The 25689-nt window shown below is 44.0% G+C and overlaps 1 protein-coding gene across 1 annotated transcript in view; it reads right to left on the reverse strand.

Moving 5' to 3' along the window:
- ttc38 (tetratricopeptide repeat domain 38) overlaps nt 1-18501 on the reverse strand; it is a 22806-nt gene extending 4305 nt beyond the window's left edge. The window contains exons 1-11 of the mRNA XM_014147918.2: nt 18243-18501; nt 17632-17709; nt 12526-12607; nt 11746-11920; nt 8350-8523; nt 6361-6436; nt 6007-6126; nt 5570-5629; nt 5311-5349; nt 3354-3435; nt 3028-3202 (exon numbers count right to left, since the gene is read on the reverse strand). Of these exons, the coding sequence (XP_014003393.1) occupies nt 3028-3202; nt 3354-3435; nt 5311-5349; nt 5570-5629; nt 6007-6126; nt 6361-6436; nt 8350-8523; nt 11746-11920; nt 12526-12607; nt 17632-17709; nt 18243-18272 (1091 nt within the window). The 5' untranslated portion in view covers nt 18273-18501. The remainder of the gene's footprint in view (nt 1-3027; nt 3203-3353; nt 3436-5310; nt 5350-5569; nt 5630-6006; nt 6127-6360; nt 6437-8349; nt 8524-11745; nt 11921-12525; nt 12608-17631; nt 17710-18242) is intronic.
- Nucleotides 18502-25689: the final 7188 nt, after the last annotated feature.

The following is a 25689-nucleotide window of genomic DNA, read 5'->3' on the forward strand; positions in this document are numbered from 1 at the left end:
TAGATGATGTAATGCATTATAGATGACGTCTGTACCATGATTGACAGATTTTTGAGACACTAAAAACACTCAACAATGTGGTTTTAAAGAAATCAGTTTTTTTGTGTATAATAGTGGAGTGATAAATGTTTTCTAACTCTGCATTCATCACTGTTCACAAACACGGAAACATAAACGGAAGCCTCAAAGAAATAAAATAAACGATGAGTATAATTTTTGGTAGCCTACTCTGTCACCGTACTTATATTTTGGTATTATTTGGGGAATTACACTCGACCACTAGGACCAGACAAATGGTGGTGGTAAACATCAGGCGATCTATAAAGACACATGGTGTGTGTGGCTGGGGGATCTCACCAAACAATGCAAGAAACACCAAATAAGATACAAAGGATTACTACAGTCAACTCTACGGATCAACACGCATTTAAGATAGCCACTGTTGCTAAGTGTGAGGCTCGTAAAGAACAAGTCTATTAGCTAACATCCACTCACCTGGTGACATTGGCTAGTTAGAACGTTTTTATTTTCCAGATTTTTATTTAACCAGGTAGGCCAGTTGAGAACAAGTTCTCATTTTCAACTGCGACATGGCCAAGATAAAGCACAGCAGTGCAACAAAAACAACTACACAGAGTTACACATAAACGCACGGTCAATAACACAATAGAAAAATATATGTACAGTGTGTGCAAATGCAGAAGAGTAGGGAGGTGAGGCAATAAATAGGCCATGGAGACAAAATAATTACACTTTCGTATTAACACTGGAGTGATAGATGTGCAGATGATGATGTGCAAGTAGAGATACTGGGGTGCAAAAGAGCAAGAGGGTAAGTAATAATATGGGGATGAGGTAGTCGTGTGCTATTTACAGATTGGCTGGCTGTGTACAGGTACAGTGATCGGTAAGCTGCTCAGACAGCTGATGCTTAAAGTTAGAGGGAGATATAAGACTCCAGCTTCAGTGATTTTTGCAATTCGTTCCAGTCACTGGCAGCAGAGAACTGGAAGGAAAGGCGGCCAAAATAAGTGTTGGATTTGGGAATGACCAGTGAAATATACCTGTTGGAGCGCCTGCTACGGGTGGGTGTTGCTATGGTGACCAGTGAGCTGAGATAAGGCGGGGCTTTACCAAGCATAGACTTATAGATGACCGGGAGCCAGTGGGTTTGGCAACGAATATGTACTGAGGGCCAGCCATCGAGAGCATACAGGTCGCAGCGGTGGGTAGTATATGGAGCTTTGGTGACAAAACAGATGGCACTGTGATAGCAAACTGGAGGTAGTCTAAGTAGAGTGTTGGAGGCTATTTTGTAAATGACATCGCCGAAGTCAAGGATGGGAAGGATAATCAGTTTTACGAGGGTATGTTTGGCAGCATGAGTGAAGGAGGCTTTGTTGCGAAATTTTGGATTGGAGACGCTTAATGTGAGTCTGGAAGGAGAGTTTACAGTCTAACCAGACACCTAGGTATTTGTAGTTGTCGACATATTCCAGGTCAGAACCGTCCAGAGTAGTGATGCTAGTCAGACGGGCGGGTGCGGCCAGCAATCGGTTGAAGAGGATGCACTTAGTTTTACTAGCATTTAAGAGCAGTTGGAGGCCACGGAAGGAGTTTTGTATGGCGTTGAAGCTCGTTTGGAGGTGTCCAAAGAAGGGCCAGATGTATATAGAATGGTGTCGTCTGCGTAGAGGTGGATCAGGGAATCACCAGCAGCAAGAGCAACGTCATTGATATATACAGAGAAAAGAGAGTCGGCCCGAGAATTGAACCCTGTGGCACCCCCATAGAGACTGCCAGAGATCCGGACAACAAGCCCTCCAAATTGACACACTGAACTCTGAGAAGTAGTTGGTGAACCAGGCGAGGCAGTCATTTGAGAAGCCAAGGCTATTGAGTCTGCTGATAAGAACACGGTGATTGACAGAGTCGAAAGCCTTGGCCAGGTCGATGAAGACGGCTGCACAGTACTGTCTTTTATCGATGGCGGTTATGATATTGTTTAGGACCGTGGAGCATGGCTGAGGTGCACCCATGACCAGCAAGTGGAAAGCATGGCCAGCTGTAGAAAAATGCTCATTGAAATGATCGATTATCGGTGGTGACAGTGTTTCCTATCCTCAGTGCAGTGGGCAGCTGGGAGGTGCTGCTCTTATTCTCCATGGACTTTACAGTGTCCGAAAACTTTTTTAAATTAGTGCTACAGGAAACCAATTTCTGTTTGAAAAAGCTAGCCTTAGCTTTCTTAACGGACTATAATCGGTTCCCGACTTCCCTGAAAAGTCGCATATTGCAGGGGCTATTTGATGCTAATGCAGAACGCCACAGGATGTTTTTGTGCTGGTCAAGGGCAGTCAAGTCTGGGGTGAACCAAGGGCTATATCTGTTCTTAGTTCTAAATTTTTTTTGAATGGGGCATGCTTATTTAATTAAGATGGTGAAGAAAGCACTTTTGAAGAGCAACCAGGCATCCTCTACTGATGGGATGAGGTCAATATCCTTCCAGGATACCCGGATGCAAATTGTCATAACAGAAAGCATTACGCAAGCAAAATTAATTGACCAAAAGCGCATGCATCCCAGTCGGCCAATTCAAAATAGCAGCAAAATGGAATTGAGTTTCTCTCCTCACTTTGGGAATTGATTTTTCCCCTCTCAAAAAGCTGCACTGGCCCAAAGGTGCCTTGGCTGCCTCCACGCTACATTTTCCTGTTACATAACAATCAGAAACATGACAACTGCCCAGGATTGGATTTTTTGGCAGAAGGGGTTGTTCGCTGAGGAACATGTGTATAGAGCCTGTGGTCAGGGGTGTCAGAACACATTACAGCCACGCACGTAAACACCACAACCTATGGGAGAGCGCAACAGAGAGCGAGCAACCCTGAGCTCTCTCTCCACTCTGAGGCTTATCCCTCTCACCCCACCAGCCATACTCCCACTCGTTTTCTCCTCGTGTGTTATGTAAGGGGGCTGTGTAGGAGTTTCATAAGCCAGCAGTGGTAGCGGTGGTGTGGTGCTCACTTTGCCCGCTCCCGGAGGCCCTCCAGCAGGCGCTGGGACTGGGCCGCTCCCCCGGACTCCTTGGCTCCCAGCGACGACATGAGGAAGTGGAGGTCGTTGAACACCAGCACATGGTCGTCAGTGTGGGGCTCTGTGAGTTGTTGCAGCTCCCGCCAGCGGTCCTTCACGCACACACCTGACACACAGGAAGAAAGTAAATCATCAAGACACACAAACATTGAACACAGGCCTATCGATAAGACACGCACACACTTGATTAGACACTAGTTACACATAGTAAGTTGAGTGCATGTAACAGTTAGGCTGGAGCAGTAAGCACGTCTAACCCTCCATCTCCAGTCTGTAGAGTAGAGAGCAGGCGTCCACAGTGTCCAGCATGGCCCCTGAAGCCCTACCACGCCGAGACACCTGAGGGGAAACAGTTACTTCTGTTCAGTACACAGACTTCAGCCATATGGGTGACTATGTGTTAAAATGCCTCTCCAACAAGGGAATATCAATTTGCTCATACTTGCTTTACTTTCTAGAATTGATACAGTAGTTCCCTATCCATTCCCAATGTACCAATAAAATAATAAGGGCAGACTTGACTGCTGTATTTAAGCTATAAGGCACGAGGTGGTGTGGTATATGGCTGTTCTTATGCACGCCGCAACGTGGAGGGCTTGGATTGGCCATATACCACTAACCCCCGAGGTGCCTTATTGCTATTATAAACTGCTTACCAATGTAATTAGAGCAGTAAAAATATACGGTCTGATATACCACGGCTGTCAGCTAATCAGCATTCAGGGCTCGAACCACCCAGTTTATTTAGCATATTATAAAATTACAGCATATGTTCCGGAGACACAATGTAGCTGATAACCAAATCAAAATATATTTTACATTTGAGATTCTTCAAAGTAGCCACCCTTTGCCTTGATGACAGCTTTGCACACTCTTGGCATTATCTCAACCAGCTTCAGGAGGTAGTCACCTGGAATGCATTTCAGTTAACTTGTGGAATTTCTTTCCTTCTGAATGCGTTTGAGCCAATCACTTGTGTAGTGACAAGGCAGAGGTAGTATACAGAAGATAGGGCTATTTGGTAAAAGACCAAGTCCATATTATGGAAAGAACAGCTCAAATAAGCAGAGAAGTCCATCGGTCAGTCAATACGGAACATTTAAAGAACTTCGAAAGTTTCTTCAAGTGCAGTCGCAAAAACCATCAGGCACTATGCTGAAACTGGCACTCATGAGGACCGCCACAGGAAAAGAAGACCCAAAGTTACCTCTGCTGCAGAGGTTAAGTTCATTAGAGTTACCAGCCTCAGAAATTGCTGCCCAAATAAATGCTTCAGAGTTCAAGTAACAGACACATCAACTGTTCAGAGGCGACTGCATGAGTCAGGCCTTCACGGTCCAATTGCTGCAAAGAAACCATAACTAAAAGGACATCAATAAGAAGAAGAGACTTGCCTTTGCCAAGAAACACAAGCAATGGACATTAGACCGGTGGAAATCTGTCCTTTTGTCTGATGTGTCCAAATTTGAGATTTTTGGTTCCAACCGCTGTGTCTTTGTGAGACACAGAGTAGGTGAACGGCTGATCTCTGCATGTGTGGTTTCCACCGTGAAGCATGGAGGAGGTGGTGTGATGGTGCTTTGCTGGTGACATAGTGATTTATTTAGAATTCAAGGCACACTTAACCAGCATGGCTACCATAGCATTCTGCAGCAATACGACATCCAATCTGGTTTGCGCTTAGTGGGACGATCATTTGTTTTTCAACAGGACTACTACATGATTCCATATGTGTTATTTCATAGTTTTGATGTCTTCAATATTATTCTACAATGTAGAAAATAGTAAAAAATAAAAGACCCTGGAATGAGTAGTTGTGTCCCATCCACCCACACACACCCAAAAGTAAGTACAGCCTCCCCTCTTCTGGGAAGGCTTTCCACTAGATATTGGAGTTTTAGTGAGGTCTGAAACTCCCTGCAGTAACCTTAGTTACGGCACAGATTTTTTCATTCGCTTTGGATTTACTCTTTGCCCATAAAAATACCACACCGGTCTCATGTTGTGAACAAAAACAGATTGAACTTCTATTTTTGACTTTAGACCTGAATGACACACATTGACCCCAGTCTGCAGCACAATGTAACCACACCATATTGCTTTTACTCTGCTCCCATACAGTAAGTGCTGCTACAGTAGGATTCTTGGAAGGCCTCTGGTACACCGTCTGCGAGGCCAAATTAGTCTTGATGAGAACTTATTGAGAGCACTAACCTGGCTGTCAAATATGTTCAGAGCTGCATCATACTGTCCCTGCGGGGGAGAAAATACAAACAAATTAAAATTGAAAAACAAGTACGAGTCTAAAAGTTAATTACACAGATAATGCACACTAATACAAACATGTCCTACTGTAATCAAATTCACACTTCAAAGAACCCACAGAAAGGTACAACAAATATAAATTGTATCCCAACAGCCCTACTGTCTGATAACAGTGCACTTGACTGGAGTATCTCATTACAATCTGTACCTTTTCGATGAAGTATAGGGCCCAATGCCAGTAGTTATGACAGGCTAGCATGTCACATCCCTGCAAATGAAAACGTCCAAATTAATTACGTATTTACACAGATAGTTGACGCCTAGCCTGGTGCCAGAGCTATATGCAATGACTGTTGGGGCGGCAGGTAGCCTAGTGGTTAGAGCGTTGGGCCAGTAACCGAAAGGTTGCTGGATCGAATCCCCGAGCTGACAAGGTAAAAATCTGTCGTTCTTCCCCTGAAAAGGGCAGTTAACCTGTAGGCCGTCATGGTAAATAATGAATTTGACTTGCCTAGTTAAATAAAAAAAAGGTTAAAAATAAATAAAAAAAGAAGCTGGCAAGACAGCACAAACAGATCTGGTACCAGGCCATATTGAGGTGTTGAATGACAACATGCAGCAGATGGACTCGTGATGAAAACCCACCACCCAGTCTTTCTCTGTGCTCTCCATGAACTTGAGGCCCTTTTCCACCTCAGCCTTCATCTCGTGGACGTGAGCTACAGAGTGGACACACCAGGCATCCTCCGGGGTTAGAGCCAGGCCCTGGGGGTTAGAGGAGAAGATTGTAGATTGAACTACCTCACATTGGTCAGTCTAGTTGATTGCCAATGCAACGGAAACCTCTGCACAGTAATAGACATCTTCTGAATGTGGTTTGATTGCCATCAAGGTTGGACAATTTAACCAGCGGAGGTCACCGTTGCATGATGACAGAATTAATGATTTACAGCTACAAGTCATTTCCATGGCAAATTGACACCGACAGAAACATCTTACCTCTTTAGCTATTTTCTCAGCCTGGTCATAAAAATGAGTCTCCAGAAGTCCAAAGGAATATAAGCCTTTTAGGTAGCTGCAGGCAAAAGCAAAGTACAAGTATGAAAGCAGTGCTACAGCAATAGCAGACCCGAGGCAAGCTAGCTAGGTCATTATTTGTGTAGTGCATTTAAGGATGAATTATAAACGCCTTATAATAAATAGCCATCAATTTGTTTTATAAAAAAGGAAAAAAAGATGGGATCATTCGATTTGATATCGACTGTTGGGACTCATGGTCTGACTGCCAGTGGTGATTGTTGATCACAGTAAACACTAATATACAGAGGCAATTACTGTCTAGCCGAGACGGAGCCTCTGACGAAATACTACGAGTTATTTAACTAGAATGACCCTCAAGAGTTCACATAATATGAAAAATACAGTACTACCATTGATATGACTGAAACCTTGAGTCTCAAGTTGACAGAAGAATGGTAAAGTACTCTGAAAAATCAACAACAACAAAAAAAACGCAACAATTTCAATGATTTTACTGAGTTACAGTTCATATAAGGAAAATCAGTCAATTGAAATAAATACATAAGGCCCTAATCTAGACTTCACATGACTTGGAATACAGAGACGCATCTGTTGGTCAGATACCTTTAAAAAAAAAAGCTACATGACATCTCCTTCGCATAGAGTTGATTAGGCTGTTGATTGTGGCCTGTGGAATGTTGTCCCACTCCCTTCAATGACTGCGCAAAGTTGCAGGACATTGTAATGGGAAACGGAACACGTCGATCCAGAGCATCCCACACATGCTCAATGGGTGACATGTCTGGTGAGTATGCAGGCTATGAAAGAACCACCATTTTCAGCTTCCAAGAATAATGTACAAATTCTTGCGTCATGCATTATCGTGCTGAAACATGTCAGCGGATGAACGGCACGACAATGGGCCTCAGAATCTCATCATGGTATCTCTGTGAATTCAAATAGCCAGCATTAAAAACGCTATTGTGTTCGTTGTCCGAAGCTTATGCCTGCCAATACAATAACCCCACCGCCACCATGGGGCACTCTGTTCACATCAGCAAACCCCTCGCCCACACAACACCATACACACTGTCTGCCATCTGCCCGGTACAGTTGAAACCGGGATTCATCCATGAAGAGCACACTTATCCAGCATGCCAGTGGCCATCAAAGGTGAGTATTTGCCCACTGAAGTCAGTTATGATGCTAAACTGCAGTCAGGTCAAGACCCTGGTGAGGACGACGAGCACTCAGATGAGTTTCCCTGAGACGGTTTCTGACAGTTTATGCAGAAATTCTTTGGTTGTGCAAACCCACAGTTTCATCAGCTGTCCCGTTGGCTGATCTCAGATGATCCCGCAGGTGAAGAAGCAGAATGTGGAAGTCCTGGGATGGCGTGGTTACACGTGGTCTGTGGTTGTGAGGACGGTTGGGCATACTGCCAAATTCTCTAATACGACGTTGGAGGCAGCTTATGGTAGAAAGATTTACATGAAATTCTCTGGCAACAGCTCTGGTGAGCATTCCTGCAGTCAGCATGCCAATTACACAGTCCCCCAAAACTGTACATTTTTGACTGGCCTTTTATTGTCACCAGCACAAGGTGTTTAAAATCAGCTTTTTGATAATCCATCCACCTGACAGGCATGGCATATCTTGGCAAATGAGAAATGCTTACTAACATGGATGGAAACAAATAAGTGCACAAAATCAGAGAAATAAGCTTTTTGTGGATATGCAACATTTCTGGGATATTTTATTTCAGCTCATGAAACCAACACTGTACAAGTTGCATTTATATTTTTGCTTAGTGTAAATGCCATGAACCTATCACAATGCCCCGACAATCAGATAAGACCCCCTTGGTACAATCAAACAACAGCATATCCTCAGAGTACAAAAAAGACCCATGTGCAATTGTGTAATGACTACCTGGGGGGGGGGGGCTTCCAATGAGGCAACACCTACCTATAGAGAGGCATGTGGGGCTTCCAGTGAGGCAGCACCCGGGCCACAGAGTCTCTCATCTGGGTCTGGGCCCCCAGGTAGAAGAAGCCGTCATGGGCAAACTTCAGGGCGAGCAGGTCAGTAGGGTGTTCCACTAGGATCTCCTCCCAAACATCACACGCCTTAGGGAAACTCCTACAGGGGACAGCCATTAGTTATTCTCTATTGTCTCAAGTCACATTAAAACCGAAGGAACGCAATGAAAGCAATCAACATCAGATCAAATGAGAGATGTTACCTTGGTTTTAGATTGGAGTTGTGCTACATAACTGTGCTCTCTGAGATTCATATTATTTCTCTATTGCTTAGATGTGTTTGTAGACTTTTTGAGGAAGGAACTGTTTTTAGAAGCATGTGCCCAAGTCATAAGGCTGAGTCCCCTGGTAAAAACAAAGATACTGGTGTGTGAATGGCCTGTTTTGTTGGGTGACCTCAATTCTCCAGGGTATTCCTTTGACCCGGTTCCAATGCTATTACACAAGATGAGCCGAACAGATGCGGTTTTGTTTTCGCTTGTGGAATCTCTTCTGCTGTCCAAGATTTGGACCTGAATATCAGTGCTATTACAGTTCTATTGTCACCTGGGAGCAATAAAGTAAATCAGGGCCCTTATCCACTAAGCGTCTCAGAGTAGAAGATGGGAGGAGAGAGACATTTTACTCTTACGGGTAAAAATCGATGCATGAAGCCTCTTTCGTCATAAGCGTCACACCTAGTCAGATATTTAGGAGACCACATAAGCTATCCTAACCAGTTAAGTGTTACTAGCAGGTGTCTTGATAATAGAAAAATGCAGCGAGTCAGTGGTTCCTGCACCACATCCAAATGCTTTGGAGTTCTTAAAATAATGGTTTTGATACTTCTATATGATCAATCCATAATTAACTTAGACCTACAGTACCTGTAAAAAGTTTGGACACACCTACTCCAAGGGGTTTTCTTTATTTTTACTATTTTCTACATTGTGGAATAATAGTGAAGAAATCAAAACGAATGATATAACATTTGGAATCATGTAGTAACCAAAAAAGTGTTAAATCAAAATATATTTAATATTTTAGATTCTTCAAAGTAGCCACCCATTGCCTTGACAGCTTTGCAAATGCTAGGCATTCTCTCAACCAGCTTCAACTGGAATGCTTTTCCAACAGTGTTGAAGGAGTTCCCCCATATGCTGAGCACTTGTTGACTGCTTTTCCTGCAGTTGTCCAACTCATCCCAAACCATCTCAATTGGGTTGAGATCAGGTGATTGTGGAGGCCAGGTCATCTGATGCACACGCCTGGAGGTGTGTTGGATCATTTTCCTATTGAAAATGAAATGATAGTCCAACTAAGCGCAAACCATATTGGATGACATACTGCTGCGGTAGCCATGCCGGTAAAGTGTGCCTTGAATTCTAAATTAAATCACTCACAGTGTCACCAGCAAAGCATCCCCACACCATCACTCCATGCTTCACGGTGGGAACCACACATGCAGAGATCATCCGTTCACTTACTCTGCGTCTCAGTGGTTAGAACCAAAAATCTCAAATTTGGACTCATCAGACCAAAGGACAGATTTCCACCGGTCTAATGTCCATTGGTCGTGTTTCTTGGCACAAGCAAGTCTCTTCTTATTTTTGGTGTCCTTTAGTAGTGGTTTCTTTGCAGCAATTCGAACATAAAGGCCTGATTCACGTAGTCACCTCTGAACAAATGATGTTGAGATCTGTCGGTTACTTGAACTCCGTGAAGCATTTATTTGGCCTGAAATTTCTGAGGCTGGTAACTCTAATGAACTTAACCTCTGCAGCAGATGTAACTCTGGGTCTTCCTTTCCTGTAGCAGTCCTCATGAGAGCCAGTTTCATCATAGCGCTTGATGGTTTTTGCGACTGTACTTGAAGAAACTTAAAGTTACTGAAATGTTCTGCATTGACTGACCACGTCCTAAAGTAATAACGGACTATCATTTCTCTTTGCTTATTTGAGCGGTTCTTGTCATAATATGGACTTGGTCTTTTACCAAATAGGGCTATCTTCTGTATACCACCCCTACCTTGTTACAACACAACTGATTGGCTCAAATGCATTAAGGAAAGACATTCCCCAAATTAACAAGGCACTCTTGTTAATTGAAATGCATTCCAGGTAACTACCTCATGAAGCTGGTTGAGAGAATGCCAAGAGTGTGCAAAGCTGTTATCAAGTCAAAGGGTGGCTACTTTGAAGAATCTAAAATCTAAACTATATTTTTTGTTTAACACTTTTTTGGTTACTTCATGATTCCATGTGTTATTTCATAGTTTTGATATCTCCACTATTATTTTACAATGTAGAATGTAAAGAAAAACCCTTGAATGAGTAAGTGTCCAAATGTTTGACTGGTGCTGTACCTCTTGCACTTCTGACAATGATTTCACGAGGCCTATTACACATACCTGAATACTTATAACCACTAAGCTAATAAACATGTTTTGCTTTTTTACTATTTAATTACCTATATCATGTTATTTCAAGTTATCCTTTTGGAGCACAACATCACATTGTTAAAAAATATGTCTACATTGGGTATGCCTATAAGTTGGGCAATTGAAGGCATCTAGTCCTTATGTTAACGTTGTATGCAACATTATTGGCAAGTGTAATCATTAGGCTGATTCTGTTGCAAAACGTCTTGCAACAGAAACCGGTCACTCCAAATGGAAAATGCAAACAAGAGTTTCTATTGGACAAACTCAGGTAGGGCCCTCCCCGCTTCGTTCCGTTTAGTTCTTAAAATGGTAAACGGGTTCTTTAATAAATACACCCCTACTGTACCAAACTGATTTGGAGATGTTAAAACGGGAGTGACAAGTGTGTTGACATAACGGTAATATTGTCCAAATTCTGCTTTTAACAACCATCAGAATTGGTTATGCAGGACAACATTAGGCAATAATTAAGGGTCAGCAAAATGATCGTGCCAGGTGTCAATTAGATCAGACTTTTTACCATTGCAACATTTGATGTACAGTCACATTCACCGTGGTTGTCTGAAGCGCGTTATCTATAGAGTTCACAGATGGCGATGCCGTACTGCGATTGGATATTCCCCATCATTTTGCAGCAAAGTCAAAGAGTGTCATCACCAGCTTTCCTTTGCGGTAACTCCAACTGTCGGGATGACCAGCTGAGAAACTTTTATGAGTTGATTTTACTCCTGGCTCAGTTTGTCTGGGCAGTGTACTACCATCATCCTAAAACCTACCCTTAGCTGGGAGTTTGTTGTCGTTTTAAAATAGGTTAACAGGATTCCTAGGACTTTTTCTGAAATGTTTTGTGGCTACGGACCCAGATCACTCTCAGATCTCCAGTGGTTCCCTGGTTCTCACCCCTTGGAGAAGTGTTCCATGGCCCTGACGTGCAGCCTCTCCCTGGTGGTAATGTCCTGCTGGATCTGGCCGAGCTCTACGGTCCTCTTCACCGCGCTGGCCAGGCGCTCGTTCAGAAGAACCGAACTCCCTGTCCCCACCAGCTCCAGCCCCGTGCTGATCACATGACCCATCACTACAGGGCACAGAGACACTTTTTATAAGTCTGAAGGCCTAGTCAACCCCTAGATACTCATTCACTATTCTCTCAAAAGCTACAGTAGTGGTGATAAATGTACACCCTCAGAGTTAACATTGGATAGTTGGAATTCAACCTAATAGCTCCAATCCTAGACACTTCAATGATCTGAAAGAATTGTACGGATGTAAAATAATATGGCCATGGCTCCACCTCGTCATCTGAAAGGTAGGTAGAATTTCCACCAGATTGGTTACACCCATCCGCTCCGTTCAGATCTATGAGAAGTGTCCTGACGTAAGGCTAGGGTTGATTTCAGACTGGGACGCTCACAGCACTGTACTACAAATCAATGTTAGCTTAATCCTCAACGTTACAATGGTGTACTGTATTTAGACTGAAGTCCTGAATGTAGCCTACTGAGTGTCATTGCTATAGCCTTAACAATGCTCCAGTAACCTCTTTCAAATGCTTGTTAATAATGTATATTTATGCGCTGAATAGGATTCTGTGCAGGCCTACTAAGGGTTTAACACCCATATAATGCTATCTTTTTATGAGGAAAAATTGATTACCAGAAGTCTCACTATGTTCTTACATACCAAAGTCAGGGTCAGCTGACTTGAGTGCAGAGATGCATCCCTCGACTCCTCCAAGGGTCTCATCATTGCGCCAGGTTACATACTGGGATTTAAGATAACACACAAACCCCCAAAAATTTTACAGAATGTGTTCAGATCATAAAAAGGAACATATTTGTCTCTCTCCGGTAAGTTGATAGGTTTATGTTAGCAATTATACACAATGACCATATTGTTACTTTTTTTTGTCCACAAGGAAAAAGGCTATTTTAGGCTTAGGGGTTAGATTCAAGGTTACAACAGTGTAGGCTCCTTAGGAGGGAAGGGAGGACCATCCTACTCAGTGAATTTCAGAAAAATGTAAAGTGAAACATTAAAAGTGATCCTTTTTACATTTTAGTCATTTACCAGACGGTCTTATCCAGATCGGCTTACAGTTGGTGCATTTAAGATAGCTAGGTGGGACAACCACACATCACAGTAAGTACATTTTTCTTCAATAAAGTAGCTATCAGCAAAGTCAGTAAATTGTGAGTGTTAGTTCACGAAAGGCTATTTTTGTTGATAAAACTATACTTAACAAAAATGTAAACGCAACATGTAAAGTGTTGGTCCAATGTTTCATAAGCTGAATAAAAGTCCCCAGAAAGGTTTCAAATGCAAAAACAAATAAGCTAATTTCTCTCAAATTTTGTGCATACATTTGTTTACACCCATTTAGTGAGCCTTTCTCTTTTGCCAATATACCATCCACCTGACAGGTGTGGCATATAATTGTAATTTTTATTTAACTAGGCAAGTCATTTAAGAACAAATTCTTATTTACAATGACGGCCTAGGAACAGTGGGTTAACTGCCTTGTTCAGGGGCAGAACAACAGATTTTTACCTTGTCAGCTCGGGTTTTCGATCTAGCAACCTTTCGGTTACTGGCCCAAAGCTCTAACCACTAAGCTAATGAAACAGCATTATCATTACACAGGTGCAACTTGTGCTTGGGACAATAAAAGGTCATTCTAAAATGTGCAGTTGTCACACAACACAATGCCACAGATGTCTCATGTTTTGAGAGAGCGTGAAATTAGTATGCTAAGTGCAGGAATGTCCACCAGAGCTGTTGACAGATAATTTAATGTTAACCTGTTGGGGGTAGGGGGCAGTATTTACACGGCCGGATAAAAAACGTACCCGATTTAATCTGGTTATTACTACTGCCCAGAAACTAGAATATGCATATAATTATTGGCTTTGGATAGAAAACACCCTAAAGTTTCTAAAACTGTTTGAATGGTGTCTGTGAGTATAACAGAACTCATATGGCAGGCAAAAACCTGAGAAGATTCTGAACAGGAAGTGGCCTGTCTGACAAGTTCTTGTTCATCTTGGCTCTTTTTATTGAAGACTGAGGATCTTTGCTGTAACGTGACACTTCCTACGGCTCCCATAGGCTCTCAGAACCCGGGAAAAAGCTGAATGATATCGAGGCAGCCCCAGGCTGAAACACATTTGCGCTTTTGGCAAGTGACCGATCAGAGGACAATGGGCTTAGGCGCGTGCACAAGTCGACCCCATGCTTTATTTTCTTTCGTCTTTTTACCTAAACGCAGATTCCCGGTCGGAATATTATCGCTTTTTTACGAGAAAAATGGCATATAAATTGATTTTAAACAGCGGTTGACATGCTTCGAAGTACGGTAATGGAATATTTAGAATTTTTTTGTCACGAAATGCGTCGTGCTCGTCACCCTTCTTTACCATTTGGATAGTGTCTTGAACGCACGAACAAAATGCCGCTGTTTGGATATAACTATGGATTATTTTGAACCAAACCAACATTTGTTATTGAAGTAGAAGTCCTGGGAGTGCATTCTGACGAAGAACACCTAAGGTAATAAGATTTTTCTTATAGTAAATCTGACTTTGGTGAGTGCTAAACTTGCTGGGTGTCTAAATAGCTAGCCCTGTGATGCCGGGCAATCTACGGAGAATATTGCAAAATGTGCTTTCACCGAAAAGCTATTTTAAAATCGGACATATCGAGTGCATAGAGGAGTTCTGTATCTATAATTCTTAAAATAATTGTTATGCTTTTTGTTAACGTTTATCGTGAGTAATTTAGTAAATTTTTTGTAAATTCACCGGAAGTATGCTAGTTCTGAACGTCACATGCTAATGTAAAAAGCTGTTTTTTGATATAAATATGCACTTGATTGAACAAAACATGCATGTATTGTATAACATAATGTCCTAGGAGTGTCATCTGATGAAGATCATCAAAGGTTAGTGCTGCATTTAGCTGTGGTTTGGATTTATGTGACATTATATGCTAGCTTGAAAAATGGGTGTCTGATTATTTCTGGCTGGGTACTCTGCTGACATAATCTAATGTTTTGCTTTCGTTGTAAAGCCTTTTTGAAATCGGACAGTGTGGTTAGATTAACGAGAGTCTTGTCTTTAAAATGGTGTAAAATAGTCATATGTTTGAGAAATTGAAGTAATAGCATTTCTAAGGTATTTGAATAACGCGCCACAGGATTCCACTGGCTGTTACGTAGGTGGGACGATTTCGTCCCGCCGACCCTAGAGAGGTTAATTTCTCTACCATAAGCCACCTCAAACATCATCTTAGAGAATTTGGCAGTATATCCAACCGGACTCACAACCGCAGACCACGTGTGACCACGCCAGCCAAAAACCTCCACATCCGGTTTCTTCACCGGAGACCAGCCCCCCCGACATTTGATGAAACTGTGGGTTTGCACAACCAAAGAATTTCTGCGCAAACTGTCAAAAACTGTCTCAGGGAAGCTCATCTGCGTGCTCGTCGTTCTCATCAGTGTCTTGACCTGACTGCAGTTCGGCATTGTAGACGACTTCAGTGGGAAAATGCTCACCTTCGATGACCCCTGGCACGCTGCAGAAGTATGCTCTTCATGGATGAAGCCCGGTGTCAACTGTACCGAGCAGGTGGCAGACAGCATGTATAGCGTTGTGTGGGTGAGCGTTTGCTGATGTCAACGTTGTGAACAGAGAGCCACATGCTGGCGGTGGGGTTATGGTATGGGCAGGCATAAGCTACAGACAATGAACACAATTTCATTTTGAATTCACAGAGATACAGTGACGAGATCCTGATGCCCATTGTTGTGCCATTCATCCGCTGCCATCACCTCATGTTTCAGCATGATAATGCACAGCCCCATGTCACAAGGATCTGTACAGAATTCTTGGAAGCTAAAAATGTCCCAGTTCTTCCATGGACTGCATTGGGATGCTCTGGATCGACATGTACGACAGTATGTTCCAGTTCCTGCCAATTTCCAGCAACTTCGTTCGCACAGCTATTGAAGAGGAGTGGGACAACATTCCACTCTATGCGAAGGAGATGTGTCATGCTGCATGAGGAAAATGGTGGCAACACTAGATACTGACCAACAGATGCATATCTGTATTCCCAGTCATGTGAAATCCATAGATTAGAGCCTAATGAATTTAAATTGACTGATTTCCTTATATGAACTGCAACTCAGTAAAATCATTGAAATTGTTGCATGTTGCGTTTATATTTTTGTTCGGTGTAATTATATTCAGGTCACCAAATAACTGATTAAAACAGTTGCAATGAAAGTCTACAGCAGCCTCAACAGAACCCTCTAAGGTAGCACCATGGTGTAGCCGGAGGACAGCTATTTTCCATCCTCCTCGAGGTCCATTGACTTCAATACAAAACCTAGGAGGATCATGGTTCTCACCCCCTTCCATAGACTTACACAGTAATTATGACAACTTCTGGAGGACGTCCTCCAACCTATCAGAGCTCTTGCAGCATGAACTGACATGTTCAACCAATCAAAGAATTTAGAGAATGAATCTAGTTCTGAACACATGAGCTACAGCTATCTAGCACTGAAGTGCATAACGTGTGGTGAGTAGTTGACTCAAAGAGAGAAAGATAATAATTGAACAGTTAAATTAATTTCTTAAATTGAGAAGCAGCAGCGATGAGCGAGAGAGAGCTAGCTATATTTCATTGTATTTTATCTTACCTTTCACCTTCTTACAGTAGCTATCTAATGCAGCTAATTTAGCCAACTCAACAACTTGACTCAAACAGAGAGGAATGCTATTTATGTTAGCTTGCTGGCTAAGGCTATCCAACACTGCATCTCTTCCAAGTCAAGGTAAACTTTCTATTTTATAAATTTATTGCCACGAGGCCCGCCGGCGTAATTGCTAAACTGTTGGCTGTACTGCATGATAGTAAACCCACAATCCAATCCATGTGTACTAACGTGTTAGTTGTAGTAGCTATGTTGACTGTGACGTTAGCTAATACGGTGAGAACGATATAGGCTGCGTAGTGGTTAGCGTTAGCAGTTATGGTATGAAGGTTGGGCTTGGAGAGGTTTTTCACCTGGTCACAGACAGCTGTTGTGTTGTGCATTGAAGTTGACAAGTGAATGGAAAAGGTGATAGAAGGAGAGAGTGTAAATGCAAGAAGGAATTATACAAGAAGCAAAGTGATGACGCTGCATGCAGCTGCTACGAAATGTAATCTGTGTGTGCGGATGATCAGGGGTGTTTTCATTCCACTGACTCTGTTGCAAAACGTTTATTAAACTGAAGCAAACTGAACAAAACGGGGATGGACCTGCCTGAATTTGTCCAATAGAAACTATAGTTTTAGTTGAACTGTTTGGACTAATGATTACACCCCAGACCACCTAGATGCAGGTGGTATTGAATGTGTCACTGTCTGTCACCTTGATTAATCCAATTTGTCTCAACCTCTACTTTATAAACGTTCATTTGTAGGCTAGGTTGTAGCTACCTCATGATGGGTATAGGGCAAATTCAAGTATCATGTAGTAGCATAAACCTAGCGATTGTTACATTGAGCTGGGTGAATGGAATATGAATGAGTCATCCAATATGCTGTAATAGACATAAGGCTATCCTCCCTAATCTTAAATGGCACCAACCGCCACTGGGCTACAATTAGGGTTAGGGATAAGGTTAAGGGAAAATAGGATTTTTAATGGGAATCAATTGTTTGGTCCCCACAAAGACAGTAAAACAAATGTGTGTGTGTTTGTGTGTGTGTAGACAGAGCTAATAAAATGACTACCTGTGTGAGTATAGCATCGTACATTTTGCAGGCCTCATTGCTGGATGTGGACAATGGTAGACCCTCTGCCCTCCAAGCCTAAGGAAATAGAAAGCGGTTATCACACTAACCTTATGTCCCTTGAGAGGAAACTAAACTGTTTGCCTTTGGAGACTTTTGTTATCAAGCGGGATTTTAGTGTGTGAAGGAAAATTGTGTCCCTCGGCCAAAGTCTATCTGACTTAATCAGTTCATGAAATTCTAAACATTTTTATTGCCGACAGACACATTCACTGCCTAGGCTACTGCAATAGAAAATCGTTTATCGCGATAAATATGTAGCCTACAAAAGTTACAGTAGCCTATGCAGCTTGCCGTCATGCACATTGATGTTATCGACAAAGACAGGACAATAACGTAAAATGTAATGTATCCATTGTAAATAAAACAACTGTTAACCTCTATCTGAAATGTGGCATTGCCAATCACCAGCGCAGTAGCTTAATGGAAGGAAACAACCTGTGGGATGTAGCCTATTTTCTACTTTCCCGATATCATAGCCTATTGAATTTAAACAATAATAATATGCAATTCAATACATAACACGCGGCTTTGGTCATTGGTTATTTTACCTGACAATCCCTGAAACTAGATGCAATCATTTCTGCTAACTGCAGCGGTCTTCTTTTTCTTTGCGCGTCTAAAAACTTTTCCGTTTCGACTCTGTACACACCCGCCCTTTGTACTGAGGAGACACACAGAAATACCGGAGTGGTTATTTCAACCAGCAAGTAGCTTAGATCAAAATCTGTCAGTGTGTAGAGAATAGACGCCAGGTTTCTTCCTTGTCGCGCCTATATCCCAATTGGAGTACAGCGAAAGTGAAAATTAGGCTACCTTTCAGCAAATTTGTCACAGGTAAATGTTACACATTATGTCGGGTAGATTCTGAGAAAGTTGCCCTTATTTGATGTAGCCTATGTCATAGATAAAACGAGCACTCCTGGTTTTAATTGGGCAAGTATTCAAACTGAGCCATTCATTAGAGAATCCAGACCAAGTTCAGTAGCCAAACGTTGCAGATAGAAATGCATAGAGCCGAGGTGATTTCTTATTCTACATGTCAGAGAGGCATATTTGTTCTACATAGCACATTTATCTGATCTTTAAATCCTGCTGAACGTACACCAGATGTGCTAGTTCTGGAATATACCAAATAATTGGAAATGACAGGGGGTAGCATGCTATGCAGGAGTTCTCTTTCAAGTATTCTTTTCGGCATTTCACTTATGGGATATGCACCCAGCATGTTTGTCAAAAGTATTTATTACACTATGTCGAGTCGTGTGCGTCGGGAAAGGGTGTCCTCCTACCCTATAAAAAGGTCAAACGCAGCATCTCTGGGTCATTCATAACTCTCTTCTCATCAGAGAGCTTATCTCAACATGAGGCATTTTCCAGAACTAGCTAAACTGTCCAGAGAAGTGAGCTTACAACTCGCTCGCTGGGCGCTGTTCTCGGGACTGTGCGGTGGTGACAATTTTACTTTTCCTTCACCATAGTTAGAGAAATTATTTGAGGGAGGAACGGGTACAGCTGTGACACGGCTAACTCATTCACGCCCAAGTTAGCTGTATCGAAACAGTGACTAGTCGTTAGCAAGCTAGCCACCACGCTAGCTAGCTTTTGTGGTTTTACTTCGACAAGAAAGGTTTTTACTAACTACACCAAGCTATCTTTTCTAACTTCTTGTTTCGGAAACGGTATCCGGCCATCACACCGAGTGCCACCATCGGAGATAGCTAGCAATTAGTGGGTTATCAGACTAGCCTACTGTAATATTCATGTTTCAACATACTGAATTATAATTGGATGCATTTTACCGCAGTATCATACTGTGCTATGATTGGTTAAGACCACCCAGATGGTTAGGTCATGGTCAGTTGATCATTGTTGGAGATAAGTGAACATGGAAGTTATAGTTAGCTAATAAAGAGCTACGTTAAGAAATATCCTGTAGTACTGCATTTTATTATTTTGTGCAAAGCGTGCAAAACAAGACATGGTGTCAGAGTAAAAAGTCTTAAAAGATGGATTTTTCTGGAGTTCCTTCACCTCGAATGGACTGGGAGTCTACAAACTTAGCCGATGCATGGCGTAAGTACAAACAGCATGTGGAGCTAATGTTCACAGGTCCTCTGAAGGGAAGAGGAAAAGTGCAGCTACCTGCTCCTCTGGATCGGTGAAAAAGGGAGAGATATTTACAACACATGGACACTTACCGAGGCTGAATCAAAGGTACTGAAAACATACTACGATCGTTTTGAAGCATATGTTGTGCCGAAGACCAATACGATTTTCGCTAGGTACAAATTCCATGAGAAAGTACAGGGAGCTAGCGAGTCTTTTGAACAGTTTGTGGCTGAGCTGCGTCTGCTTGTGAAAGACTGTGATTATGCAAACAAGGATGAGATGGTCAGGGACCGTATTGTATTTGGAATACACTCACCGCGAGTGAGAGAGAAACTTTTGAATGTTGGGTCTGAGCTAATGCTGGACAAAGCTATCGACATAGCCAGATCTCACGAGCTAGCACAGGCTCGGATGAAAACCATTTCGCGCGGCATCACGTGAACAAGCAGTGCACTCAGTCAGGCAGACATCAAAGCACACCGGTGCCCAGAGAGTGCATTTTAGAACGGAGAGAGACATAACTCCAAAACAGTGCGACACAGACTCAAAACGCCCCAAAACAAGTGGATATTGTGGATACCAAGTGCATGGCGAACAAGGAAATTGCCCAGCTAAAGGCAAACAGTGTACTAAATGTGGTAAATGGAATCACTTTGCAAAAGTGTGCAGAGCTTACCGTGGCCACACAGTACACGCAGTGAGTGAAGATGAAATGTCAATCAAAGAGTCAAACGCTGATGAACTGTTTATTGATTCAGTGACACAGAAAAGTCAAATCAGAGACAGAGCAAGCCTTTGCTGACATTGAGATACGAACACAAGGCACAGAGCTAAAGTTCAAACTAGACCAGTGCACAAGGTAACATTATTCCTCTGAATAAGTACCGCAGCTTGACATCTGAGTGCAAGCTACAGCCCACCATGCTTAGACTGACTGCTAATGGTGGTGAACAGCTCCCAGTAAAAGGCACATGCACTTTCAAATGCAAATACAAGGAAAGTGACATGATGTTGGACTTTTACGTTGTTGACACTAGAGCACCTGCAGTGCTAGGTCTTAAAAGCATGTTTAGACATGGACCTCATCAAGCAAGTTTTCAGTGACAGCACCAGTAGAGACAGAAAATGTACTGGAGGAGTTTGCTAATGTTTTTACAGGAATAGGATTATTCCCAGGAGAATGTACCATTCACCTTGACCCAGACGCAACCCCTGTGGTCTACCCACCGAGAAAGATTCCCCTTGCTCTCCGTGCCCGTCTGAAGAACGAGTTGGAGAGCATGGAGCAATCTGACATAGTCACCAAGGTTACAGAACCGACTGACTGGGTAAACGCATTAGTGGTGGTGGAGAAACCACGCACAGGCAGGCAAGGCAAACCACGCACATTATCTTAGCCCAAGACGAGTTTCAGCGAAAGATCGACGAAGTGTACGAAGGCCTCGACGGAGTTGTGGCAATTGTGGACGACATCCTTGTCTATGGTCGAACCAAAGAGGAGCACGACCAAAACCTCCGCGCGATGCTGCAAAGGTCCTGCGAGAGAGGAGTCCGGCTCAACCCCGAGAAGAGCACAGTCGGCGCTAAAGAGGTCAGCTACTTCGGATATCTTCTCACTGCGAATGGAATCAAGCCAGATCCACAGAAGATCTCAGCCATAAAGGAAATGGAGCCACTAAAGAACCGTGCAGAGCTGGAAACAGTGCATGGCATGGTCAACTACTTAGCCAAGTTCGCACCCAGCCTCTCCAATGCTAATGCACCCCTGCGTCAACTACAAAAGCAGTCCAGTGAGTATCTCTGGGACAAGCAACACGACATTGCTTTCCAGAATGTGAAAGACTTGATCACGAGGGAACCAGGACCAATCCTTGCCTACTACGACCCCAACAAAGAGCTCAGACTCCAAGTGGACGCGTCGAAGTATGGACTAGGTGCAGTGCTACTGCAAGAAGGAAAGCCCATCGGCTACGCTTCCAAATCTCTCACAGACTGAAGTCAACTACGCTCAAATTGAAAAGGAGCTCTATGCCATTCTGTTCGGATGTAAACGTTTCCATCAGTACGTATATGGACGACAAGTCATTGTGGAATCCAACCACAAGCCCCTTGAGTCAATCATGAGGAAACCACTAGCCGCAGCCCCGCCAAGGCTACAGAGAATGATCCTTCAACTACAAAAATACGACTTCACAATCACTCACCCTCCAGGCAGACATCCCTGTCGCAGAAACACTCTCCAGGAAGTTTCTTACCTACAAGGACACCAGCCTCAGTGAAGGCATGGACATGCAAGTGCACACCGTGTACAGCAACTTACCAGTTAGTGACACGAGATCCAAGCAGAAACAGAAAAGGACTCACAACTCACACAGCTGAGGGAAGTCATACAGGATGGATGGCCTGAGGAGAGGAAAAAATGTCTTCAAAGCGTCTCAGAATTCTGGAACCATCGTGATGAACTATCACAGATCAACGGAATCATTTTCAAAGGAGAGAAAATCATTATTCCTACCAGTCTCAGAAGAGATTTTGACAAAGATCCATGCTGGACACATGGGCAGGGAAAAGGTGCAAACAGAGAGCACGGGACATTTTGTTTTGGCCCGGAATGTGCAAACAAATAGAGGACATTGTTGGTAGATGCGCCATCTGTCTTGAACGACGCCCCTGTTACCTCACTGTATCCCAGACCGACTCTGGCAGGTCGTGGCAACCGATCTGTTCACCTGGAACAACGAGGACTACCCCAAACGAGGAGAAGCTCCCAGCACGAATCTGCTCCTATGGAAAGAAGATATTGGCCAAAGACACCCACTTGGTGTGTTCCACTTGCAACGTGCCCAGGAAGCCTTAGCCACCCTTGGCTCCTGTCCACACTGTGCCTTCTTCACTGTGAAGAGCCTCTGTCACAGGCTAGCACGCCAAGCTAGCCTGAGTCAACATGACCTTAATATGGGGGCTGGCGCCCGCGATGGCTCACCAGTGACAATGGACATCCCCACAGGGAACCGTGGAGCGACGGCTAGCGCTAGCTGGGGTGACCAGCTCAACGCCATTGCCCCGCTGTTGGATGACTCCAACAATGACCTCCCGGCATCCCTGCCGGGCTTCCTGATTGAAGACGATAACGACGCCACAGGGTTTTCCAACAGCCTCATTTTGGAAACATCGGATGGAGACGAAGACTCCTTCATCCCCTCAGGCCAAGCTACCAAGCCTCCTGCCGGGAATCCAAAACCGGTCAAGTAGGTGGGGCGCCATCCCCACCAGTTTTCAGTGTAAACCTGCAGGTTGTGTGCAAACGTGCTGCGAATAAACTGGTGATTCCCTGGCCCATTGCAGTAGCAGAGACCCCCACGTCCCGCTACCAGGGTAAAAGGCTACCCAAAGCCAAACTGGTAGCCAGGCAATTACTACCAGTCTTCCCAGAATGCCTGGAGGAAGTTACCCATACCTGGAGTACACCTTTCTCCTCCGAGAACCCTGTCCAAGGTAGGTTGGTGTACAAGGTGGAGGGTGCCGGGTCAACTGCCCGGCACCCTCCACAGCAGGAGGGTGCCTGGCAGTCTCTATGGGGTAGAGACTACCTCTAGCAGTCTCTATGGGGGTGCCACAGGGTTCAATTCTCGGGCCGACTCTCTTCTCTGTATTCATCAGTGACGTTGCTCTTGCTGCTGGTGATTCTCTGATCCACCTCTACGCAGACGACACCATTCTGTATACTTCTGGCCCCTCTTTGGACACTGTTAACTAACCTCCAGACGAGCTTCAATGCCATACAACTCTCCTTCCGTGGCCTCCAACTGCTCTTAAATGCAAGTAAAGCTAAATGCATGCTATTCTATCGATCACTGCCCGCACCTGCCCGCCCGTCCAGCATCACTACTCTGGACGGCTCTGACTTAGAATACGTGGACAACTACAAATACCTAGGTGTCTGGTTAGACTGTAAACTCTCCTTCCAGACTCACATTAAGCATCTCCAATCCAAAATTACATCTAGAATTGGCTTCCTATATCGCAACAAAGCATCCTTCACTCATGCTGCCAAACATACCCTCGTAAAACTGACCATCCTACCGATCCTCGACTTCGGCGATATCATCTATAAAATAGCCTCCAACACTCTACTCAACAAATTGGATGCAGTCTATCACAGTGCCATCCGTTTTGTCACCAAAGCCCCATACACTACCCACCACTGCGACCTACCACTGACCTGTACACTCTCGTTGGTTGGCCCTCGCTTCATACTCGTTGCCAAACCCACTGGCTACAGGTTATCCACAAGTCTCTGCTAGGTAAAGCCCCGCCTTATCTCAGCTCACTGGTCACCATAGTAGCACCCACTCGTAGCACGCGCTCCAGCAGGTATATCTCACTGGTCACCCCCAAAGCCAATTCCTCCTTTGGTCGCCTTTCCTTCCAGTTCTCTGCTGCCAATGACTGGAACGAACTGCAAAAATCACTGAAGCTGGAGACTCATATCTCCCTCACTAGCTTTAAGCACCAGTTGTCAGACCAGCTCACAGATCACTGTACCTGTACATAGCCAATCTGTAAACAGCCCATCTATCTACCTCATCCCCTTACTGTATTTATCTTGCTTCTTTCCACCCCAGTATCTCAACTTGCACATTAATCTTCTGCACATCTACCATTCCAGTGTTTAATTGCTATATTGTAATTACTTCACCACCATGGCCTATTTATTGCCTTATCTCCCTTATCTTCCCTCATTTGCACTCACTGTATATAGACCTTTTGTTTTATTTTTTTCTACTGTATTATTGACTGTATGTTTTGTTTATTCCATGTGTAACTCTGTTGTTGTATGTGTCGAATTGCTATGCTTTATCTTGGCCAGGTCGCTGTTGCAAATGATAACTTGTTCTCAACTAGCCTACCTGGTTAAATAAAGGTGAAATAAAATAAAAAAATAAACTGACATGGCAGGGATTGGGCTTGCCCACATGCCCCCCATCAAACCCCTGGTGGCTTCCCATCTACACCCCAGCCAGAAGTCCTCCATGACCTCGACTTCTGGCCCCACCTTACCAACCAAGTAGGAGCGCTTCCAGTCCTCTGCGACAGAGAAGGTCTACAGGTCAGTCGCCACAGAGGTGAGGGCTCTCAGTACACACCGGAGCCAGGTCTGTGGGATTAGATCTGTATTGCCACAGACCTCAACCTGCGTCTGCTGAAAGCCGCTGTCTAGGTATCAGGAAGAGCGACGGGGCTCATGATATCCCAGGAGAGTGCTTGATGGCTCAACCTATCCACAGTGTCTGATAATGAGAAGCTGAAGATCCTGGATGCTCCAGTAGAACCTAAAGGCCTTTTTGGTCCCACTGTCAAGATGATGCAGAAACGGTGCAAGGAGAAAGAGGGAGGGTGAAATCCTCCAGCTCTGTCTGCCCAGGAAGACACAGCCCAGTGCCCAGGCTGCAGCAAGTTGACCCCCCTCGACCTTTAAGATCCCCAGATGCCCAGCCCCCCAGGCTGCGAGCCCAGGGCAGCAGAGAACCTTAAGGGCCCCTGGTCTAAGAAGCATCCTATCCCACCCATGGCACCAAGGAGCCAGCCTGCCCCTAAACCCACCCAGAGGGTGAAGAGGAAGAAGCGGATGGCCCCATCGCCAGAGAGACGAGAACGGCCTCACCCAAGCGCAGTTCTATCTCCTCCGCTAAGCCTGAACCTGTTCCAGGGTGTAAGTTCCCAGGCACCTCAGTGTTCTTGGCGTACCGGGTCCAAGTCAGGGGTCACAGGGTACAGACCAAAAAGAGACAATGTTCAGGTGGATGCTCCTACAAGGCCGCCCTTTTGTCTCAAACACTACTTGTAACAGGTTTTATATAAAAGCTTACTCATAAAAGGAGACAA

This window comes from Salmo salar, chromosome ssa16 (genome assembly GCF_905237065.1).
Source record: "Salmo salar chromosome ssa16, Ssal_v3.1, whole genome shotgun sequence".
NCBI lineage: Eukaryota > Metazoa > Chordata > Actinopteri > Salmoniformes > Salmonidae > Salmo > Salmo salar.